The sequence below is a fragment of the Rhinolophus hipposideros genome (assembly GCF_964194185.1).
Source record: "Rhinolophus hipposideros genome assembly, chromosome: 21".
NCBI classification, from domain to species: Eukaryota; Metazoa; Chordata; class Mammalia; order Chiroptera; family Rhinolophidae; genus Rhinolophus; species Rhinolophus hipposideros.
This window is the reverse complement of record NC_138067.1, coordinates 49,252,912-49,274,458: the sequence shown is the minus strand read 5'-3', so window position 1 is coordinate 49,274,458 and position 21,547 is coordinate 49,252,912. Positions and strand designations below refer to the sequence as shown.

Below are 21,547 nucleotides of genomic sequence, written 5' to 3'. Positions count from 1 at the left end.
GTGTAACGGTGACCCTGTATCTTTTGTTTTTGAAATTTGGACCTCTGATATAATTCGAATTCACAGTGGTTTGGCTTGGGACTTTCTGAAAGTTTTAATTTTTTTTCTTTGCTTTGCTTTCCACTCCTCCTACCAAACCTTGATGATTCTGTTTACTGTGCATTTACTATGTAGTCCAGTTTCAATGGGTCTGTTTACTTCAGACCAGTGTGTACACCTCATCTGATAATTTGGGAGGGGTTTTTGACTCTGTATGGGATTCACTCCTGACCCTGTGGCAGACCAGCCTTTAGGAAGTGCTTTTTCCTGAAGTTCCTGTCCAACTGCTCCTTCCTTTGTTCTGCCCCTCCTTACATGTCTAAAACCTATGGCAGTATTAAGACTGGGAAGGCAGTCTTTATGACAGGGTGTACACTTCCTTCCCTTAATGCTGGCATTTTGGAATAAAACATGCTTTTCTTTCCACCAAACTCACCTGTGGGGACAGAGCCAGGAGTGCAGTTTCCAGGCTCTCGCCCTCACGTGGAAAGGTGCTGGCTCAGGTAGTAAATGGCCATCAACTGTGATTGGATGGCCATCAGCTGTAGCTAGTTGGACATCAGCTGTAACTAGTGAGCCATTGGCCACTAATACAACTGCTGTGGCTATGCTAGTAGAAAATGGGGGCTAACAAGAAGATGGTGGCTGAGCTAGCAAGCGGCGGAGTGAGGGTTGTGGAACATGTTGCTCCTGTTTCCTGTTTCTCCAACCCAGCTGCCAGCGAGCATATGGTGGTATGACTCCCCTATATCTCTGTGGGTGTTCCTTTTTGGCCTTACCATGTCCTGCGTCTTATGTGGAGAGCGGGAGCAGAGACCCCACAGGCCACCCTGCATGACAAATGGCACATCGAGCATGACATCCTGTACGACATCACCTCTTATGTTTTGGCTTTCATGCTCTGAGAAGCCTGACCTTTTGCACAGGAACACAAGCAGCCTTTGGGTGTTGGCTGAGATCAGATCTTTTTGCTTTGCCACTACAAAAGGTGTAGAGAGCCGTAGGCCTGAACCACTGAGATGTCTTGATGGCAGTTTTCTGCCACCTCAGGGTGGAGGAGGACACTGTCTCTGGACATAATATAATTAGAGTTTAGAGAAAAGATTCCCATGTAAAGAGTCATTTCTGAGTCAAGGCTTCTGTGACAAGGACTCTGGCTGATTATGTTCCCCCACATGTCCTCATGTGTTCACATTCAATCATTTGACCTGTGAGGCTCCAGGTTGTGCCAACTGGAACTTTTGTACATTTCTTATGGGAATGCAAATTGTTACAATGTGAAAAACAGTATAACAGGTCTTCAAAAAGTTTAATATAAATATGTCATCTGACCAAGCAATTCCATTCCAGGTCTATACTCCAAAAAATTAAAAGCAGGGACTCAAACATATCTTTGTACATCCATGGTCATAGCAGCATTAATCACAACAGGCAAAAAGTGGAAACAACCCAAGCATCCATTAACAGATGCATGGATAAATAAAATGTACATGTACAAATAAAGGAATATTATTCATCAATAGAGTTCTGATAAATGCCACAAAATATGTGAACTTTGAAAACATTATGCTAAGTGTCATAAACCCAACACAGAGGATAAATAGTGTATAGTTCCACTTATAAGAACTATTTGGAATAAGCAAACTCATAAAGACAGAATGTAGATTAGATGTTATGAGGCGCTAGAGTGAGGGGTAAATGGGTATATACAGACTAATGGGTACACAATTTGTCTTTGGGTTTCTAAACATTTTTTGAAATTATGTTGGTAGATGCACAACATTGCAAATTTACCTGATGCCACCAAATTGTACACTTGAAAATGATTAAATGGCAAATTTAGTATTACATAAAATTTACTACTATATACACATACACCAAAACCACCCAAACTAAGAGATTTTCTCCAAATTCCTAAACTCAGAAATTTTCTTCTATTATTTCAATATGTTGTGAACTTTTCCTTTGATAAAGATAGAACTGTTAGTGTAATCTTTCTATAAGCACATATATAATGTTCATGTTAGGGCTCTTATAGGATTATAATTTCCACGATCTCACCACCCCATTCTATGTAGAATAATAAATTTCTACCAAGTATCTGAACATTATTAGTTCCCTAAAGAAAGACAAGTGGTGGAAGGAGTAATTAAACTTCTTGTAGCGAACAGGGTCATATGGTCACAAATTAGAAAAAAAAAATGTTTTTCTTGTCAAGCAGGTAAAGCAAAACTGAAGGACACGAGTATCACTGCAGATGAGCCAAGGGGCTGAAAGTTGGAAAACATGAAGACAAGAACAAAGAAGTGTACACCAGCCACTGGCCTTGACTAACAGATAGAATCATTCAAATAAAAGACAGTGAGTAAAAGGAGAAAAAGGAGATCCTGAGGATTAAGATGATACACGTGGCTCTGACCTTATGAAATCAGCTGTTACTGCGCATGTGCTAGACTTGCTGCTGGTGCCTGTGCAGGAAAAGGACAATGGGCCCAGACAACGAGGCCCAAACACTTCAGGTCAATTGTGGAGAGCATGACTGCAACTACAAACCTGGTAAGTCTGTCTAGATCGAGTGTGGAACATTATCCATAATTTATTTTCACACTAAAGTTTTCACTGTGCATTGGACCACTTATATTAATAGGAACAAAGATATTCACCAAGAGATGCACAATCCAGCAGAGAGAACAGCAGAAATCAATGCATTTTGGGAGTTTCATTCTGAGCTCCATCCACCTTGAGAAATTGGAGCAAAGCTTAATTATCTGGTAGACATTGAGGGCGGAGTAGCGCTGAGGCAAACCCCTCTAGCCACTCTGTGGACATAGAAGACAAGTTTACATCGTCTCATTCAGGAAATGTTTTGATCTAAAAGCTTCCATTGTCTGAGGGATTCCTGTGGATAAAATCACCAAGGAGTTGGCTAAGACCACCTGGTTGAGAATCAAGTCTGTGGGTCTCACCTTGTGTCCAGTAAAAAGTGTGAAGTTATGCAGATGAAGGAGAAGTTTCCTAGGACTCCTACTCTCATCAGAGTGAGCAAGTTAATCTTCATTTCCCACTTGGCAGGAGCCATCACATCAGTATCTATGGGACACAGATGGAAGCCAGATGAAGGGCAGTTCAGCCAACAACAAGAAATATGTTGCCATCACTGTCATGCCTAGTATCCTCCAATGTTGACCCTACTACATACTTTCGGAATGTAAATGGACATTTAGCATGTGTGCTCATGGGTGCAGAAGCTGTTCATGGAAGTTCTACTTGAAAACACTTCAAATGTCTATCAATGGGAACTGGGTGAATGCATCATGACCCATCTGCACAACAGTTTTCCACATTTGTAAAATGAGTCAGGAGGACCTCTACACCCTGATCTATAGAACTGGCTCATTTCTAAAGTGAAAAGCCAGGTACGAAACTGTGTAGAGTATGCGAAAGTTTTCCCAAGACATAATGGAATGAAAATATAGACACAGAACATGTATAGGATAGGGCAGAATTTAAGTTAGACATTTAAGAAAAGTATCTTATATATTGTTTTATTTGCACAAATGGACATATTGTACATAATTATTAAACAATATTACAGCAAATTAAAATTTTAAAACACACTAAATTCAAAGGTTAAAAAAATTGATTGAATATCCAGTTTGTGGTCTCACTATATAAAGGAAATACTGCAATTGAATTGAAAATACAGAATTTTGGCTGTATGTCCCTAAGGTGGATATATGAAGGCAAAAGTACCTGTAAATAACTCTTAAACTTTTCATATTTTACTAAAAAGTATTGGTATGGCATTTTGGAAACAAATGAATTAATACAAATGGGAAACAAGTCTGTATGTATAAGACAAAAATAAATGTAAGTATAAAGCCAAAGAATTGGAATAAAAGTCTAAATCCTACATTCAGTAGGAACAATCATACTAATTCATATAGTATTTGACTTTAAACTTATATTTCATTTCTCTTTTCATTGAAAAAAATCTAGAGATTATGGACAACCCCACAACAATGTCTAATTCTAGCACCCTGTTTGTGGATTCTTAATACAGTTGCTCAGTATCAGAAAGCAGAGTGTCTGGTGGTGGTGGGGAGCTTATTCCAGGTCTAGGACAGAACTTCCCAAGATCATCCAGAAACTTCTTGATGTAATGCAATTGCCAAGGTTAATGATGGAAGATGTGAGGGAAACAAGTCATTATTCTGAAAATTGCTGACAGATGAGTATCAACCATTTTTCCTGAAACAGACTATTTTGCATTAAGAAATCTCTGTTCAGGCGCACAAACCCAGTCTGTTTGGATGAGACCTGTAGATGTTACATAACATTTTCTATCATGGGTAAAGATACAGAGATACAAAATGCAATAATAAAAAAAACCAATTCAATAACATTCTAGGAGTAACTCCCTCACGAGAACAACCCCTTCTTCCAGGTTCATTGATATTTCAGTATTGGATGATGAAGTAGAGGACATGGGCACATTGAGAAGGAACAAAACCACACGCAGGACAGCCCTTTACTGAGTCACCATTTTCCTGGCATGGTCACTTTAGTACGACAGGAATAGAAGCTGTGAGATGTATTTCAGTTCCTGTGATAGAGAACTGAAATGGATATACATTTGAGAAACACTCTACAAACAAATTGTTATCAGGATCAATAATATAATTTAGAACAGTCACAAATTAAGAAACCAAAGTTTTTCCTTTATATAGGCAACAGTCTCCTTAAATGTATAAGCAAAAATACATTATGAAAAACAAATAAAATATTGGAAAACAACATTAAAACTAAGTAATGTGAGAAAAAACATAGAATAAAAAGCAAAACTGTTTAAACCATAGGATTTGTTTTAAATAATAGCAGACCAAACTATTGTCCTGATGAAAATCTTTCCAATGTTAATAGTTCAGTTCAAAGCACACATCTGCCGGGGTAACACTAAGACATACCTAGAAAATTATTAACAGTATCATGACATAGGATTTGTATTGTGTTTTGAAAAAATTGAAGTGCTTTCTAGTGTTTTACTTTATCCTCAAACTGCGCTAATGAATGACAGAGCACAGATATTTTTATCCCCATTGTGCAGACAATGAAACTCAGGCACCAAAATGCTAATTGACTCACCCCAATTAATTATTCCTGTTATTAGTGGAACAATGAATAGAATGCAGATCTCCAGACCATGGACTGAGTATTCTTTTACTGTAAAAATATATATGTTAATAACTCAGAATTCCATGTTTTCCTTATTAAAAAATAATTGCTCTTCAAAAACTGTAAATCAGTTCACACTAATAAGTATGTTATCTAATAAGATTACAATGAAAATGTTCTGAAGTTCTACAATATACCCAGCAAAGATATCCTTTAGATATGAAGGAGGAATAAAGACCTTTCCAGACATACAGAAGCTGATGGAATTTTCTAATACATGACCTGCACTACAAGAAGGCTATTCGACCACCATCGAATAGCCATCGGATAACGGAGGCTATTCGACCACCATCAACAGGGACAATTTGTGGCAACATAAAAAGGGGGAGAGTAAAGGCCTGAGCCGGAATATGAGAATGGAGAAAGTAAGTGCGCTGAAGAAAATGGAATACTCTAAATATCAAACTTTCTTTTACATAAACTTAAGGGTAACCACTCAAAAAAAAACCAGACCTGAAATATACACTGTAATAAAAGAAGAAACAGAGGGAAACATCATAGAATACCACCACACAGAAATAATAGACAACAACAAAATAATAGACAACAAAAAAGAATTTTGTTTAGGATTTTTGCATCTGTATTCATCAGAGATATTGGTCTGTAGTTTTCTTTTTTTGTGTTGTCCTTACCAGGTTTTGGTATCAGGGTAATGTTGGCCTCATAAAATGAGTTAGGGAGTACTGACTCTTCTTCAATTTTTTGGAAGAGTTTGAGCAGGATTGGTATTAGATCCTCTTTGAAGGTTTGGTAGAATTCACTGGTGAAGCCATCTGGTCCAGGACTTTTGATTTTGGGAAGGTTTTTGATGACTGATTCAATTTCGTTACTGGTGATCTGTCTGTTTAGATTCTCCAGTTCTTCATGGTTCAGCCTTGGAAGGCTATATGTTTCTAAGAACTTGTCCATTTCTTCTAGGTTATTGAATTTGGTGGCATATAGTCCTTCGTAGTATTCTTGCATGATCCTTTGTATTTCTGTGGTGTCCGTGATAACTTCCCCTTTTTCATTTCTGATTTTGTTAATTAGTGCCTTCTCTCTTTTTATCTTAGTGAGTCTAGCCTAGAGTTTGTCGATTTTGTTAACCTTTTCAAAGAACCAGCTCTTTGTCACATTAATTTTTTCTATTGTCTTTTTGTTCTCTATTTCATTTAGTTCTGCTCTGATTTTTGTTATTTCCTTTCTTCTGCTGAACTTGGGTTTCACTTGTTCTTTTTTTTCTAGTTCTTTAAGGTGTAACATGAGGTTATTTATTTGGGATTTTTCTTGTTTTTTTGAGATAGGACTGTAATGATATAAATTTCCCTCTTAAAACTGCTTTCGCTGCATCCCAAAAATTTTGGTAGAATGTATTTTCATTGTCATTTGTTTCTATGTATCTTTTGAGCTCTCCTCTAATTTCTTCTTTGACCCAGTCGTTCTTTAAAAGTATGTTGTTTAATCTCCATGTATTTGTGTGTTTTCCTGCTTTCTTTTTGCAGTTGATATCCAATTTCAAAGCCTTGTGATCAGAGAATATGCTTGGTATGATTTCAATCTTCTTAAATTTGCTTAGGCGATTTTATGTCCCAATATATGGTCTATCCTTGAGAATGTTCCATGTACACTAGAAAAGAATGTATAGTCTGATGTTTTAGGATGAAGTGCTCTATATATGTCAATTATGTCCATTTCATCTAATGTGTCATTTAGGGCTACTATTTTGTTATTTATTTTCTGTTTGGATGATCTATCCATAGCTGTCAATGATGTATTTAAGTCCCCTAGTATAATTGTGTTTTGGTCAGTTTCTCCCTTTAGTTCTGTTAGTAGTTGCTTGGTATATTTCGGTGCTCCCTGATTGGGGGCATAAATATTGATGACTGTTATGTCTTCTTGTTGTATAGTCCCCTTTACCATTATGAAATGTCCATCTTTGTCTCTTGTTACCTTTTTCACCCTGAAGTCTGTTTCATCTGATATCATCATGGCTACACCTGATTTTCTCTGGGTACCATTTGCTTGGAGTGTCAATTTCCACCCTTTCACTTTGAGTCTATGCTTGTCCTTGTAGCTGAGATGTGTCTCCTGGAGACAGCAGATGGTCGGGTTTAGTTTTTTGATCCAATCTGCTACTCTGTGCCTTTTTATTGGTGAGTTCAGTCCATTTACATTGAAGGTGATTATTGACACGTGAGGATTTCCTGTCATTTTATCTTTAGTTTTCTGGTAAGGCTGTGTCTCCATTGTTTCTTTGCCTTTTTGTTGTTGTCTATTATTTCTGTGTGGTGGTATTCTATGATGTTTCCCTCTGTTTCTTCTTTTATTACAGTATATATTTCAGTTCTGGATTTTTTTTTTGAGTGGTTACCCTTAAGTTTATGTAAAAGAAAGTTTGATATTTAGAGTATTCCATTTTCTTCAGCACATTTACTTTCTCCATCCCCATATTCCTTTTCTGGCCTTTACTCTCCCCCTTTTTATGTTGCCACAAATTGTCCCTGTTGATGGTGGTCAAATAGCCTCCTTTAGTATTTCTTGTAGTGCAGGTCGCGTATTAGAAAATTCCCTCAGCTTCTGTGTGTCTGGAAAGGTCTTTATTCCTCCTTCATATCTAAAGGATATCTTTGCTGGATATATTTTTCTTGGCTCATAATTTCTCTCTTTCAATAGTTTGAATATTTGGTTCTACTCCCTTCTGGCTTGTAGAGTTTCTGCTGAAAAATCTGATGATAATCTAACGGGCTTTCTTTTGTAAGTTACCGTCTTCTTTTCCCTGGCTGCCTTGAGGATTCTTTGTCGTTGATTTTAGACAGCTTCAGTACAGTGTGCCTTGGTTAAGGCCTATTGGGGTTGATGCAATTAGGTGTTCTATTTGCTTTTTGGATTCTAGGATCCAGTTCTTTCCACAAGTTTGGGAAATTCGCATCAACTATTTTTTTTTTTTTTGGTTGAGTTTATTTTTATTTGATTTGACATAGAGTTGACCTTTGGGAAAACACTTCTATCAATTCACTTGCATACAATTTTTTTCTGAAATAGGAACGGTTAGTGACAATATAAAGAGAGATAGACTGTGATTTATAGAGAAGTTTTGCGCTTATGTGACTCTAAGTACTTAAATTTTGGTCTCTAGAAAGTATAAATTTATAACAAAAAGTCAATCACTTATACAGCGAATCCTGGATATAGTCCAGTAAATGAAATTACTCACATGGTGTCATTAGTAAATAAGCTTTTTTTGTTACTAAGTTTGAATGAATTATTTTTATGTTTAATTTAATTTTATTTTATTTTTAATTAATTTATTTATTTATTAGTTTCAGGTGTACAAAACAAGGTAATACTTAGACGTTCATCATTTATATCCCTCATACTGTGAACCCCCCTCCCCCCATCCACTATCCCTCCGACCTCACACTGAACCATCACATTATATATATAAAATTATAGTTGGCATTCATTAATGTTTAGCTTCTGGTGTACAATGCCATGATCAGGTATCCACAGTATCCCTGAGGTGGTCTCCCAAATAGGACGCATGTCCATCGGATACCCAACAAAATCTTTACAACATTATAGAATACCTTCCCCAAATTAATTTTCAAAAAAAAAACCCTGAGGCCATCTTGTGGTTACCAGCTGCTTCCAAATCCCTTCACCTTTCCCCTTATCCCCAACCCCCTCCCACACACCCATCTAACCACTCTCGGTTTTTTCTCTGCGTCCCCAAAACTGTCTCTGATTAGTTCATTCACATAGTCTTTTCTTTAGATTCCATATATAAGTGAGATCATATGGTACTTGTCTTTCTCTTTCTGACTTATTTCACTTAACATAATGTTCTCTAGATCCATCCATGTTGCTGCAAATGATAAGATTTCTTTCTTCTTTATGGCTGCGTAATACTCCATTGTATAAATGTACCACAGCTTCTTAATCCAGTCATCTACCGATGGGCATTTTGGTTGTTTCCATATCTTGGCTATTGTGTAAAGTGCTGCAATAAACATAGGAGTGCATACAGATTTTTGAATTGGAGTTTTGGATTTCTCCGGGTAGATGCCTAGGAGTGGAATTACTGGATCATAGGGTAGTTCCATTTTCAGATTCCTGAGATACCTCCATACTGTTTTCCATAGTGGCTGCACTAATCTGCAGTCCCACCAACAGTGCACTAGCGTTCCCTTTTCTCCACATCCGCGCCAGCATTTGTTGTTTGTTGATTTATTGATAATAGCCATTTTGACTGGAGTGAGGTGGTATCTCATTGTGGTTTTTATTTGCATTTCTCTGCTCATCAACTATTTGAATATACTCTCTGTTCCCTTCTCTCTTTCTTCTCCTTCTGGTATGCCTATTATTCTTATATTGCTTTTTCTGATGGAGTCCGAAAGTTCTTGTAGATTTCTTTTATTTCTTTACGTCTCAAGTCTCTTTCTTCTTCCATCAGGCCTTTTCCAGATTTCTATCTTCGATGTCACTGATTCTTTCCTCCATCTGGTCAAGTCTACTACCTAAGCTGGCTATTTCATTCTTCATTTCTTTTATTGAGTTCTTAGTCTCCAGAAATTCTATTTGGTTCTTTTCTAAAATTTCAATCTCTTTGGTAAAATGTTCATTTTGTTCTTTTTTTTTCTGAGTTCATTGACTGCCTTTTTGTGTGTTCTTGCATCTCGTTGAGTTTTTTAAGAACTGCAGTCTTGAATTACCTGTCATTTAAGTCACATGTTTCCATATCTTTGAGTCATTGTGGCAACAGAGGCAGGAGCGCAGTTTCCAGGATCTCAGCCTCACATGGAAAAGTGCTGGCTCAGGTAGTAAAAGGCCATCAACTGTGATTGGATGGCCATCAGCTGTAGCTAGTTGGACATCAGCTGTAATCAGTGAACTATTGGCCACTAATATAACTGCCATGGGTATGCTAGCAGGAAAACGGGGGCTAGCAAGAAGATGGTGGCTGAGCTAACAAGAGCAGATTGCAGTTAGCATGGCAGATTGCAGCTAGCAAGTGAGGTTGGTTGGCAGAGAGAAGTGGACGGCAGGTTGCAGATAGTGGTTCCTGCTTCCTGTGTCTCCAACCCAGCCGCCAGCAAGAATATAGTCATATGATACCCCTATCTATGGCTCCATGCGTGTTCCTTTTTGGCCTCACCATGTCCTGCATTCTTATGTGGGAGCGGGAGCTGAGACTGTGCCTCACGCCCTGCGTGACACATGACACATGGTGCAGCGAGCAGGGTACGGTGCCGGCCGAAGCTCTCCGAAGGGCAGTGGAGCAGGTTGTTCATATGAACTCTGAGTCTCAGGAAGACCAAGAGGATGTGGACAGTTCTCTGACCAGCATAGGGAAAGCCATGTAGCTGCTGGAGAGGTCGACCCCCATGGAGGGGTGGGAACACATGGATGGTTCCCCAAACAGTGTGGGCCAGAGAAAGCGAAGGTTGTTGCGGCCCTGTGGGCTGGGAAGTGCTTGCTGAGACCCTCACCCCCAGGTTGGGGAGGACTTGGAGCCCTCACCCTGCAGAGAGGGCACACATTGTGGGGCCAATGCACAGCCCTGGTGAATGACTGTGGAGTATGGGGAATTGCCTTCAACCCCTGATATGATGGACCACCTGACTGTTTGCTTGGGGACATAACACCATGCAATGGAACCAGTGGATGTTTGCTTCCTATGTCTTGACTGGCTGCCATCTAGAATATGTAAGCACCTTGCCTGTGAGCCATTATTGTTCCAGCATGGTGCCCTGAGAAGCCTGGCTGTGCCCAGAAGTCTGGCTCTGTTCAGAAAGACTGGTGGTACCCTGAGAAACCCTGGCTGTGCCCAGAGAGAGTGGAAGTGCCCTGAGAGGCCCAGGCTGTGTCCAGAAAGTCTGGCTGTGCCCAGAGAGAGTGGAAGTGCCCTGAGAGGCCCTGGCTGTGCCTGGGGAGACTGGTGGTACCCTAAGAAGCCCAGGAAGTCTGGCTGTGCCCAGAGGACTGGTGGTGCCCTGCGAAACCCTGGCTGTGCCCAGGGAGACTGGTGGTACTCTAGAAGCCCAGGAAGTCTGGCTGTGCCCAGAAGAACTGCTAGTGCCCTGAGAAACCCTGGCTGTACCCAGAGAGCCTGGCTGTGTCCAGGATATTGCATTCAGCTCCAGGCTCCTCACATAGGGCCCCTCGCAGAAGACGCTTATTGTGTAGATTGTGAGGCGAGATCCTGTAGGGGTGGAGTGTGGGGACAGAGCCAGAAGTGCAGTTTCCAGTCTCTCAGCCTCATGTGGAAAGGTGCTGGCTTAGGTAGTAAATTGCCATCAACTGTGATTAGATGGCCATCAGCTGTGGCTAGTTGGCCATCAGCTGTAACCAGTGAGCCGTTGGCCACTAATATAACTGCCGTGGCTATGCTAGCAAAAAAATGGGGGCTGGTAAGAAGATGGCTGAGCTAGCAAGAGTGGATTGCAGCTATCAAGTGAGGTTGGTTGGCAGAGAAGTGGACGGCTGGTTGTGGATCGTGTGCTTCTGCTTTCTGTGTCTCTAACCCAGCTACCAGCGAGACTATAGTGATATGAATCCCATATCTATGGCTTTGTTGGTGTTCCTTTTGACCTCACCAAGTCCTGCATTCTTATGTGGGGAGCGGGAGCTGAGACCCCACTTGACAGTCATTTTCTGGAGACTTTTCATTTTCTTTCTGACCTGTCTTATTGCCTTCATTATTCATGGCAACGAACAATTTGTTAATTCTCTTCCTAGACATGTATAGTATTGGGTTCTTCAACAGGTTGATAGAAAGAGGTCTTTCTTTTTTCTATAGTAGTTATAGGTAGAATGTTTTATTTTGTCTCCAACTGCAGCCTTTTATTCTCTCTCACACTGTAGTGTTATGTTTTCTCTGCACTATTTCGGCTTCTCACACAATTGGGGGATTTCCTAGAAGGTGGGCTCCTCCTCTGTGAACAGTTTGCCTGGGTCATATGGTGTCGCCTCCGTGTGGGGATGCAGAGAACTTCTGAAGTTCCAAAGCTCTTCCTGCACCAGATTCGGAGTACGTGTGTTTCAGCAGCTCTATTTACTCCTGCAGTGATCCGCTCAGACAGGTGGGGACAACGGTGGGGTGGGTTGTGAAACACGGCCCAGAACAATGGAGATGACCACCACCATAGCCAGTCCTGCTTCCACAGCTCCCTCCCCTTTGCCAGAACTAGTTGGGCTGTGAGTCCGTGTCTGTGGACCACAGTTCTCAGAACTGCAAATATTCTTTTGTTTTGATCTGATACTGCTACTGTTCTGTTTCTATCACTGGGCAGGTGGGAGTGGGGCAAGCTCTGGGAGGGTAGAGAGAGGGCAGCTAGTCTCAGTGCCTAAGGCTTCCATTCTCTGCTCCACAGTGAGGGCTTAAACCACCATTTTCAGCCTTCTTCCCTTAGTCTTTGCTTGAGGTCTCTGCCATGAGCGTTGGGTTCAGCCGTGTTATATGCTGTCCCCTCAGCCCTGTGGGCCACATGCAGAGCCCTTGCAGTCTGAGTTCTTCTGTCTCCTGCAGCTGTGGTAGTTCTGGAATGCAGAGAGCTCAGAGCACTGAGCTAGGTCTGCATCCTGCGCCTGCGTGGCCCCATCTCTGCACTTCTCCCTTCCCTCTTCCCCTGCTTGCACAATATGCCCACCTTTAGGTGATTTCAGTAATGCACCTCTTAGTCTTGCCTGTCTGCTGCACAGGAAGTCCTTTGTGGAGCTATAGTTGTTTAATTTGTTGTATATTCCAGGGGAGATTTCAAGAGGCTCACCTCACTCTGCCATTTTTATGACATCACTGCATTCTTTTAATCTTTAAATGTTCATTTTTAAAAATTGCATTAGATAGGATGACTATGGCCACTTTCTGGCTGAGTCCACACAAGGCAGATAGAGACAGATGGGGTAAAGGAAGAAAGCATGCAAGCACTCTCTGGTGTCACTTCTTATAATGACAAGAATGCTATATCAGTGTCCCAGCCTTATGACCTATTTAACCTTAATGTTCTCCTTAGAGTCCCGCTCTCCATATAACCACACTGGCGTTCGGGATTAAACATAAGAATTTGGAGTGGGAAGCAATCAGTTCCGTGGGTCATACCATTGGTCACTACCCATGAGTTGGTAAAAACTTGGGCATAGATGCAAAGAGCATGCAATTCAGCCCACTGCACTGATTTATGTGATTGATTTGTCTGTCTTCAACCAGAGTGGCTACCTTTCAAAAAGGAAACTGTCCATTTACCTTGGAAGTATCATCCATAACCAAGCAGTTCATTTTGGTCAATCAAGAGTGGTTTATAGAGCACAACATAAGTAGTGCAAGTGGCCATTGTGTCTTGCAACTCCTCAAGTGGTTATTTGGTTGTTTCCCGACAACACTTATGACTCTCTGACACTACTGGATGTCCTATAATTTAATCCTATTCTGACACTACTTGGGGTCAGCATCTGACTCCACAGGTTGAAGGACTCAGTCTTGCAAACTGACCTCACTTCAGATACTAGTTAAAAATCCCATGTTTTGGATTCTAAAAGATGTGGGGGAAAATATGAAACTCAGCCACATTCCTTACATTTCCACTCCCTTCTTCCACCTTCCCCACTGTCCGGTTCAAGCCGTTGTTTCTCAGTTTAGTTGTGTAGGACACAGCTCCCTTGCCCATGCTGGTATTATGAGCCTTGTGCTGCCCCTGGCTGAGGCAGCGGCAACCTGTGATAGGAGCACGGTGCTCCAACCACCTGAGCCACCTGGCCAGCCTTCCTTACATTTTACATCAGCTAATTAATAGGGGATTGTCAGATTACTTATATATTTTAATGTTGACTTTTATTTATTTTTGCTGACATAGAACCCACTGAAAGACAATGTAAAGGGGAAATTGTGGAAAGATTCTGAAGAGTACAAAATAAAGGTTCTGAGGACAACAAAATAGAGTGAGGAGACCAAAGAGACTTGTGGCGATTTTACATGAGGCAACTCGGAAAGGACTGAAATGAAATGAAACTGGTCCCGGATGGTGAAGTGAGGGTTACAAATGAATAATAAAACCTCTATGGTGACCAGGGATATGGAGAGTGTAAACAGGGTCACATGCTAGAGAGTAACCCTGAGGCAGGTTGCGTTTATACCCTGAGGCACAACATTCCTGCACATAACGATTAAAATATTTTTAATGGATTCATTTTTCAAGTATAAATACCTTAGGTCATACCACACCATGGATTCATTTCTGTAAAGGGTATGCCAGCTTCACTTGGAATAAACAGATGGCAACTACCAAGATAAATCCACTGATCTTTGTTTTACCCTACACAGGAGCCCTCTCCTTCCCAGTGTTCGAGCAGAAACACTAAAAACGAGCTAATCCAGGATGCAGACTTTGACTTCAGAAGCAGAAGCTTTGGATCTCACGTTCCCAGTGGGAACCACTGCCCTTTGGCGCAGAGCTCACTGTTGACATTACCCAGAGAGCAACGCACGGCTGGATGCCAGAACTACAGGTCCTAGAACACTTCGGAGTGTCAGCTCTCCACGGGATGTTTTAGGGGATTGTTAGGCCATATTTTAGGCCAGGAGCAGAAACCTTCTTATCTTAAAAGCCATCTTGTCTTATTTTGTACTTCGTCCCTGCTGGCCTGTGTTTGTCTCTTAGGGTTTTATGATCAGTGGGCCTGGGCAGTCCAGACTGCGCTTGGGGGCTGGAATGCGGAAGCAGAGGGCTTGGTCATGCCCTGAAACCCTTTGTTTTGAGAGACAATGAAACAAAAAACCCTGAAGCATTGAAGGGGAAACAGCCTCGTATACCCCCTCCTATAAAACTCCATACCTCTTTTTGCTCGGAGAGGTTATGGTCTTTTCTAGCCTGACCTCCCGGAGCTCAAACACACCTACCAGACCAATTTGGTCTCCCGCGACTCATTCCTCCCGCTGTGCCTAGCAGGGACACCACCCTGCGGGTCCACGGTTTTGGTTGTTCCAGAAGTACGCAACTCGAATCCCGCCACTGGCCGCTGCCTGCTGGAGGAATCATCTGCAATGCGGTTGCCTCTAGTCTCCCTTGAGAAGAGATCCCATCTGCGCCTGCACACATCTCCCTGGAGACAACAGCTCCCAGACAGCACCAAGCGCCGCAGGCTGGACTACATGTCCCATAACTCTTTGTTCTAACCTTTCATCCTGTGAATTCAACCCTCAGTCCCAAATATATGAAGACTTATTATGTACAAAGTTTACAGGGAAGCCTTTGAATCCATGCACTCTGGATACAGACACTTAGATCCAGCCATAGGTGGACGCCTGACGACCATTTCATCTCCTTGCGACTTCAATGCTTCTACGATGCCAAGCATCTAGTATTTTAGAGAGAACTATCAAACGTGCGTTTAACCTGCAAAATCCATGTGTATTGGCTAAGCAGAGGATGGATAGAGATAACTTTTTTTTTTAACCCCTTTATTTTACCAACTTAATCCAATAAATAGTACCCAGGGTCTGGGTATTTAAGTCAGATCAGTCACAATACTGAATGTTACAGAAAACGTGGACAACCAGGATCTTGTCAATTATGGTTTCTAATTACTAAAACCAATTTGAAAAAATTTTCCCCCCTGCGCCATAAAGGACTTTACAAAAAGCTTTCCCTCCTGTGTACTGTGAAGTATGTGGTAGAATGTTCACCATAGCACAATACCTGGAAACAGTCCTGGAAGATGGATGGATAAATGGTTTTCTCCACAAGGTGGAGCCTTATCCGCAGCCTAATAGTTCTCTCTTTTACGGTTGCATACAAGGAATCAGAGAAGTGTCACAATTTACCCTGCAGTGCTCACTTCCGTGATTCTGACAGATTCTACGTGGCACTTTCTAGTTTCTCAGTGGGATTCAGCCCTAATTTCCTATTAGAAACCAGCTCACAAATGGATTCCAAATAACCAGCATGCTTGCCTTTGCCTCAGCACTGCACAGAATCCTTTTTCTCCAAACTGCCCTTTCAAACTGGTTCTGCAAAGAACTCCTCCTCCCCCCATACCTGCCATCTCTGGAAGAAATGAATAGAAAACATTTGATTTTTATGGTATCTGCTAACAAAATGACATTCTGCAACTTCAAGTCACCAGTCATATTCACGTCCAGTTTAGCTATTAATATTTCCAGTTGAATTAAACAAATGATTACATCATTTAAACAGGCTAAGGCTATTTCTGGGTTTCTGCCTCTACTCCTCATGTTTTTAAGTGCCAGTGGCTACACTAAAGATAATGGGTGTGGAGGGTGGGGAGAGGCAGGGAAAGGATCACTGGACCACCTCTAGCTGGTGTTTATGTCCTGGGGTTGGACCTCATTGCTTTGTCACATGGGGTACATTCTGGATTTTAAGAAATGAACAGATATTACATTTTTCATTTATTCAGCAGATATTTATTGGTCATTTAAAATGTCAGTCACATCTTAGGCCCTTGAGATAGTTGGTGAACAAAACTCAGAAATTCCCTGCCCTCCCTAGCTTTCATTTTAGTGGGGGAGACAATAAATGGAAAATGTAATCAGGAAATTATAAATCATAAAGGAGTACAATGGAAATATACATTTTCATAGACATTTTTATATATTACATTGAGGAAGCTTCTGGCGTGGGGGAAACACTTCTGAAGGCAATCTTTTGGTGCGTCCTCAGGTGGCGGTGGTAGGTGGATGACTGGCGGTAGCGTCTCTGGCACAGGGAACACACATAGGGCTTCTTTCCCGTGTGGATTCTCTCATGAGCCAGGAGGTTGGTTCTGTGGCTGAAGGACATTGTGCACGTGCTGCACTTGAAAGGCTTCTCTCCTGCATGAATCTTCTGATGCACATGTAAGTCTGAGGCCTGGAAGAAGCCTTTGTCACACTCGGCACAAATAAATGTCCTCTCGTTATTATGTCTTCTCTGGTGGACTTTTAACCGAGAGAAATACCTAAAGATCTTGGGACACTTCTCACACTGGTATGACTTTTGGGCTCTGTGGAATCTTTCTTGGTGCCTCCCACACGTGGAATTTCCCGCATTGCTCTGGTGAGTAGGAACAGGCTCAGGGGTGACCTGGTCTGGCTTGGAGACAGATAGTGGTCCCATCTCCCTAAGGACACCTTGATAAGAGGGTCCCTTCAGGGACCTTTCCTGGGACCTGGAGGTGCCTAGACTCGCTCTTCTGGAGCTGAGTGGATTCTCCAAAGAAACACCTCCCTCTTCAGGCCTAGAACAGCTCTCTTTCTGGATAATGAGTAGGGAAGGTGTTTGATTGCCTTGACTAGAAACACTGTCATTTACTTGACAAATTTCCAAAGAAATGTCACCATTTTCTTTATCTTCATCTCCTGTGAAAATAAAGAAGTGACTCAGTGAAGTTGTACCCAAAAAAAGACTCCACACAGAACATACCTCTGGTACCTGGGCTCCCCTCACTCACCTTGTCTTGTTTTCAGGAAAATATCTTAGGGAGTCCAGGAGGGTGTCCCCATGCTCACCGTTGGGGTTCCTATTGACAACTGTTTTGTTAGATGAACAATGACTTCTCTTAGGGGCATATTCTCAGAAAAGAGGGCTTCTTCTCCCTGCATGTGGATGTGCAACTGTTTTGTTTTCTTTGTGTGTTTTTTAAAAAATGCCCACTCACTGTCATATATAGACCTGCTGTGTGTCAAAAGCCATGATGGAAAACTTACCTAGTCAGGCTTTCCCAGGATCTCTATTCTGTGGACCCCTACACCTCTTTGTTCTGCCCTTATCTTTACTTGCATTAAATTTCATAATTTCTTCATTCCTAGTGAAAAAAAAACAAATACTAAGGCTTTCTGAGGGAAAACCCAGCTCTTGCCAAGGTATTTCTTATCCTTGAGGTTTCTGCCCAACTGACAATTTCTGAGTGAGATTTCCTACCACCTTGCCAATGAAAATCAAGTATATATGTTGGCTCCTACATGTCCCACTGAATAAATGTTTGTAAAATTTTTCCTTGTTTACTTAAAACAGATTGTCCTTGATGAGGATCGATAACTGGGTCTACAATAACTCTTCTTTCTCTACTTCCAAGCAACCCCAACACACTGTACTCTGCCCCTCAGCCTAGAGATCAGAACCCTCCACTCACTAAACTGGGGGGCTTCATGTAATCATCACTCGGGTCTTCCATGAATTTCTCCAGGTTTCTGCCACTTTACCCCCATTTCTCCTTCAGTGTGGATGTGTCACTGCAGTGTCTATTGATCATAAACTCTTCCAGGACCAAACAAGAAATAATTTCATCCTTGCTGTGTTTCTCTGGCTGCAGCCATGAGTGAAATGACTTTGCAGTTCCTGTTTTGGACACAAGTTATTGCGGTTTGGAAATGAGTTGTGCTGAGTGTTCTGGAACCCAGAAATCCCCTTTGCCTTTTGCAGAGTGGGTCTTTGGTGGGGTTTATGGTCTTTATATTTTCTGACCCACAGTCAATCCTGTCTGGTCCACATAGAAATGAGGTTCTGAGATCTAAATCCATTCTTAACAATATTTCTGAGGATTCATTTCTTGAAGTCCTGTGTTGGTAGTGGTGGATGCTTAAAGACTGTAAGCTAGGAATAGAATAGATATTTAATTCTGTCACTGGCATACTTAAAAAACAATAAAACATAAATTTCAGAACCAGATTACTTCATACGTAAATTTTATAAGACATTTACGACAGAAATAACTCTAATCTTGCCAAAATTCTCCCAGAGTACAGAAAGAGGAGATGCTCCTCTGTTAATTAATGAGATTAATAAATTAATTAACCTTCCTGATAACAAAACCTTCAGTCCATTAAGGAAAGGAACACTACTGGCTATTACTCATGACCATAGATTTGGAAAGTCGAAACTAAATATTTGCAAATCAAACCCAGTGATATGTAAGGAAACTAATACCTCATCAATAGTGGATTTTATCTTCTATATGCACGTTCGGTTAAATTTCAAAAAGCAGTGTGATTTACCATACAGATTTGAAAGAACATGCTATCATTTTAGTAGATACATTAAACATGCTTAATAAAGTCAGTACTCAATCATTAGAAAGACATTTAGTAAACTAAAAACAGAATAACTACAGAAAAAATTATTCTTAAAAGTTTTGTCCTTGAGACTCAGAGATGGAAGCTCATTGTCAACTCTATACAACAATAAACTGGAACCTAACCAGCGAAATAAGATCAGAAAATATGTCAACTATTATTTATAAATGGCCTGATTTTGTTTGAAGAAAAATTCAAAATATTTTACAAATATTAGACTAGATGCCTGACAGAGGTCAATATTCCAAAATCAATTTCTATAGCAAGACAGGCAGATAAATTAAAATAAAAAAGTTATCACTTCTATTACTAATACCAAATGTCTAGGAACAAATCTAATGAAAGACATGCAAGATGTCAACTCATACACAGATAATACAAAATATTAACATAAGGAAAGAAAAGCCATGTTTATGGATTGGTTGAAAGACTCAATATTGTAGAAAGTGTCAGTTCTCTGCAAAGTGATTTATATATTCAACGTAATTTCAAGGAAAATCCAGAAAATTTGTATGTATGTGTGAAAATTGACAAAGTGATTCCAAAATGACATGGGTATCAAAAGGCCAAAAAATAGACAAGATATTTCTGAAGCAAAATATTGGAGTATTTACACAGCCAGGTAATAAAATTTTATTATTCAACTACTGCTAACAATTAAGATAGTGTCATGGTGGCTTAAAGATAGACAAACAGAGCAACAGAGTGATGTCCCAATACAGAGCTATATATACAGAATCACTTGATTTATGAAAAATAGGACACTAAGGTTACAATTAAATGAAGGCAATAATCTTGTCTAATGTACGTTCTTTTAATTATTGTAGGAAAATCAAGTGTTAGAAAAAGTACAGAAAAGTGAGTATAATAGAAAAGATAGCCCAGAATCCATACAAATGAGTCCTCTATGCTGAAAAGTCCTACTCGGGCACAGACATCTGTCTGGCCACACTAGCTATACCACTTGGTCAGTCCAGCGACGTATTTCTTAGGAGACTTTCTCTCATCACCTTTTGAATTTTTTCTCCATAAAGTTACTCTTCCTTGTGAGCAACATTGGTTTCTGCTTCAAGTAAATCACATTACATGGGCAACTGCACACATAACACTTGGAAGATCAAATTGATAAAAAATGATTAGATCCATTTTCTATATAACTTATTATTTTTATGTACTTTTCCATTTTATATATGGTTAGTAATTCAAGGATTTGCATTTTTAAGAGAATTTTATACCAGAAAACAAAGGATTAAGGATTGTTGGGAGTACAGGAGCCCAGAAAACGGATTTCACATTTAGTGTTAATCTCATCTAGCTGTCTAATCAGATTAACCGCCTTTATCTGATCAATAACAGGCAGAGGTGAATCCAAAACCCTAGGAGAGAACTGAACACATTCCTCCCTTTTTCTAATCCATTTGTTACAAACTACCATATGCCTTAATATAATGGTAATCTTACACACAGGTTACACACATTTCACTCTCCCTTGTTCTGAGGAAAACGTATAATATTAAGTCCTTTCTGTTACTAGGGGGCCTTGCCTGGGTCTGCTCTCACACCTCCATACCCATCTTAGGTGTTGTGGCTGGTTCTCTATATCCAGGAACACTGTAGATCCCATGCCCTCTACTTCTTCTGGGTCTCCCCACAAATTCTGTTTTTCAGAGCTCAGACACTCATGGTCACCCTTGCAGACATGCACTTCATCTCACAGGGCCCAGCTGTGGAACATTGTGGTTAAGACCTTGGAATTCAAAAACAGACTGCCAGCCTCCGACGTGGAACCAGCTGCTTGACTCCGGCAACGTACTCATGAGGTCCCCATCTGTGTCACAGACTCTAAAAGCACATAGTTCTCAGAGTTGTCACTGAAGCTCACTGAGTAAGGCTCTAAATAGCTGATATTTACAATTTAAATTTTAGCCTCCACTCTCACCCCAAAGACCAACTGTGGGGACAGAGCCAGGAGTGCAGTTGCCAGGCTCTCGGCCTCACGTGGAAAGCTGCTGGCTCAGGTAGTAAATGGCCATCGACTGTGATTGGATGGCCATCAGCTGTGGCTAGTTGGCTGTCAGCTGTAACCAGCAAGCCATTGGCCACTAATATAACTTCTGTGGCTATGCTAGCAAAAAATGGAGGCTAGCAAGAAGATGGTGGCTACCAAGAGCGGATTGCAGAGAGGCGGATGCCGCCAGCAAGAATATAGTGGTATGACTCCCCCATCTA

The 21,547-nt window shown here is 40.9% G+C and overlaps 1 protein-coding gene across 1 annotated transcript; it reads right to left on the bottom strand.

Moving 5' to 3' along the window:
- Window positions 1-16,862: 16,862 nt before the first annotated feature.
- On the bottom strand, window positions 16,863-20,892 carry LOC308489962 (zinc finger and SCAN domain-containing protein 4-like; the record flags this gene model as incomplete). The annotated part of the gene is given in 6 exon segments (XM_081031572.1): window positions 16,863-17,605; window positions 17,698-17,722; window positions 17,726-17,860; window positions 18,379-18,444; window positions 18,448-18,584; window positions 20,889-20,892. Coding segments are annotated over 6 exon segments (1,110 nt in total).
- Between the last annotated feature and the right edge of the window lie 655 nt (window positions 20,893-21,547).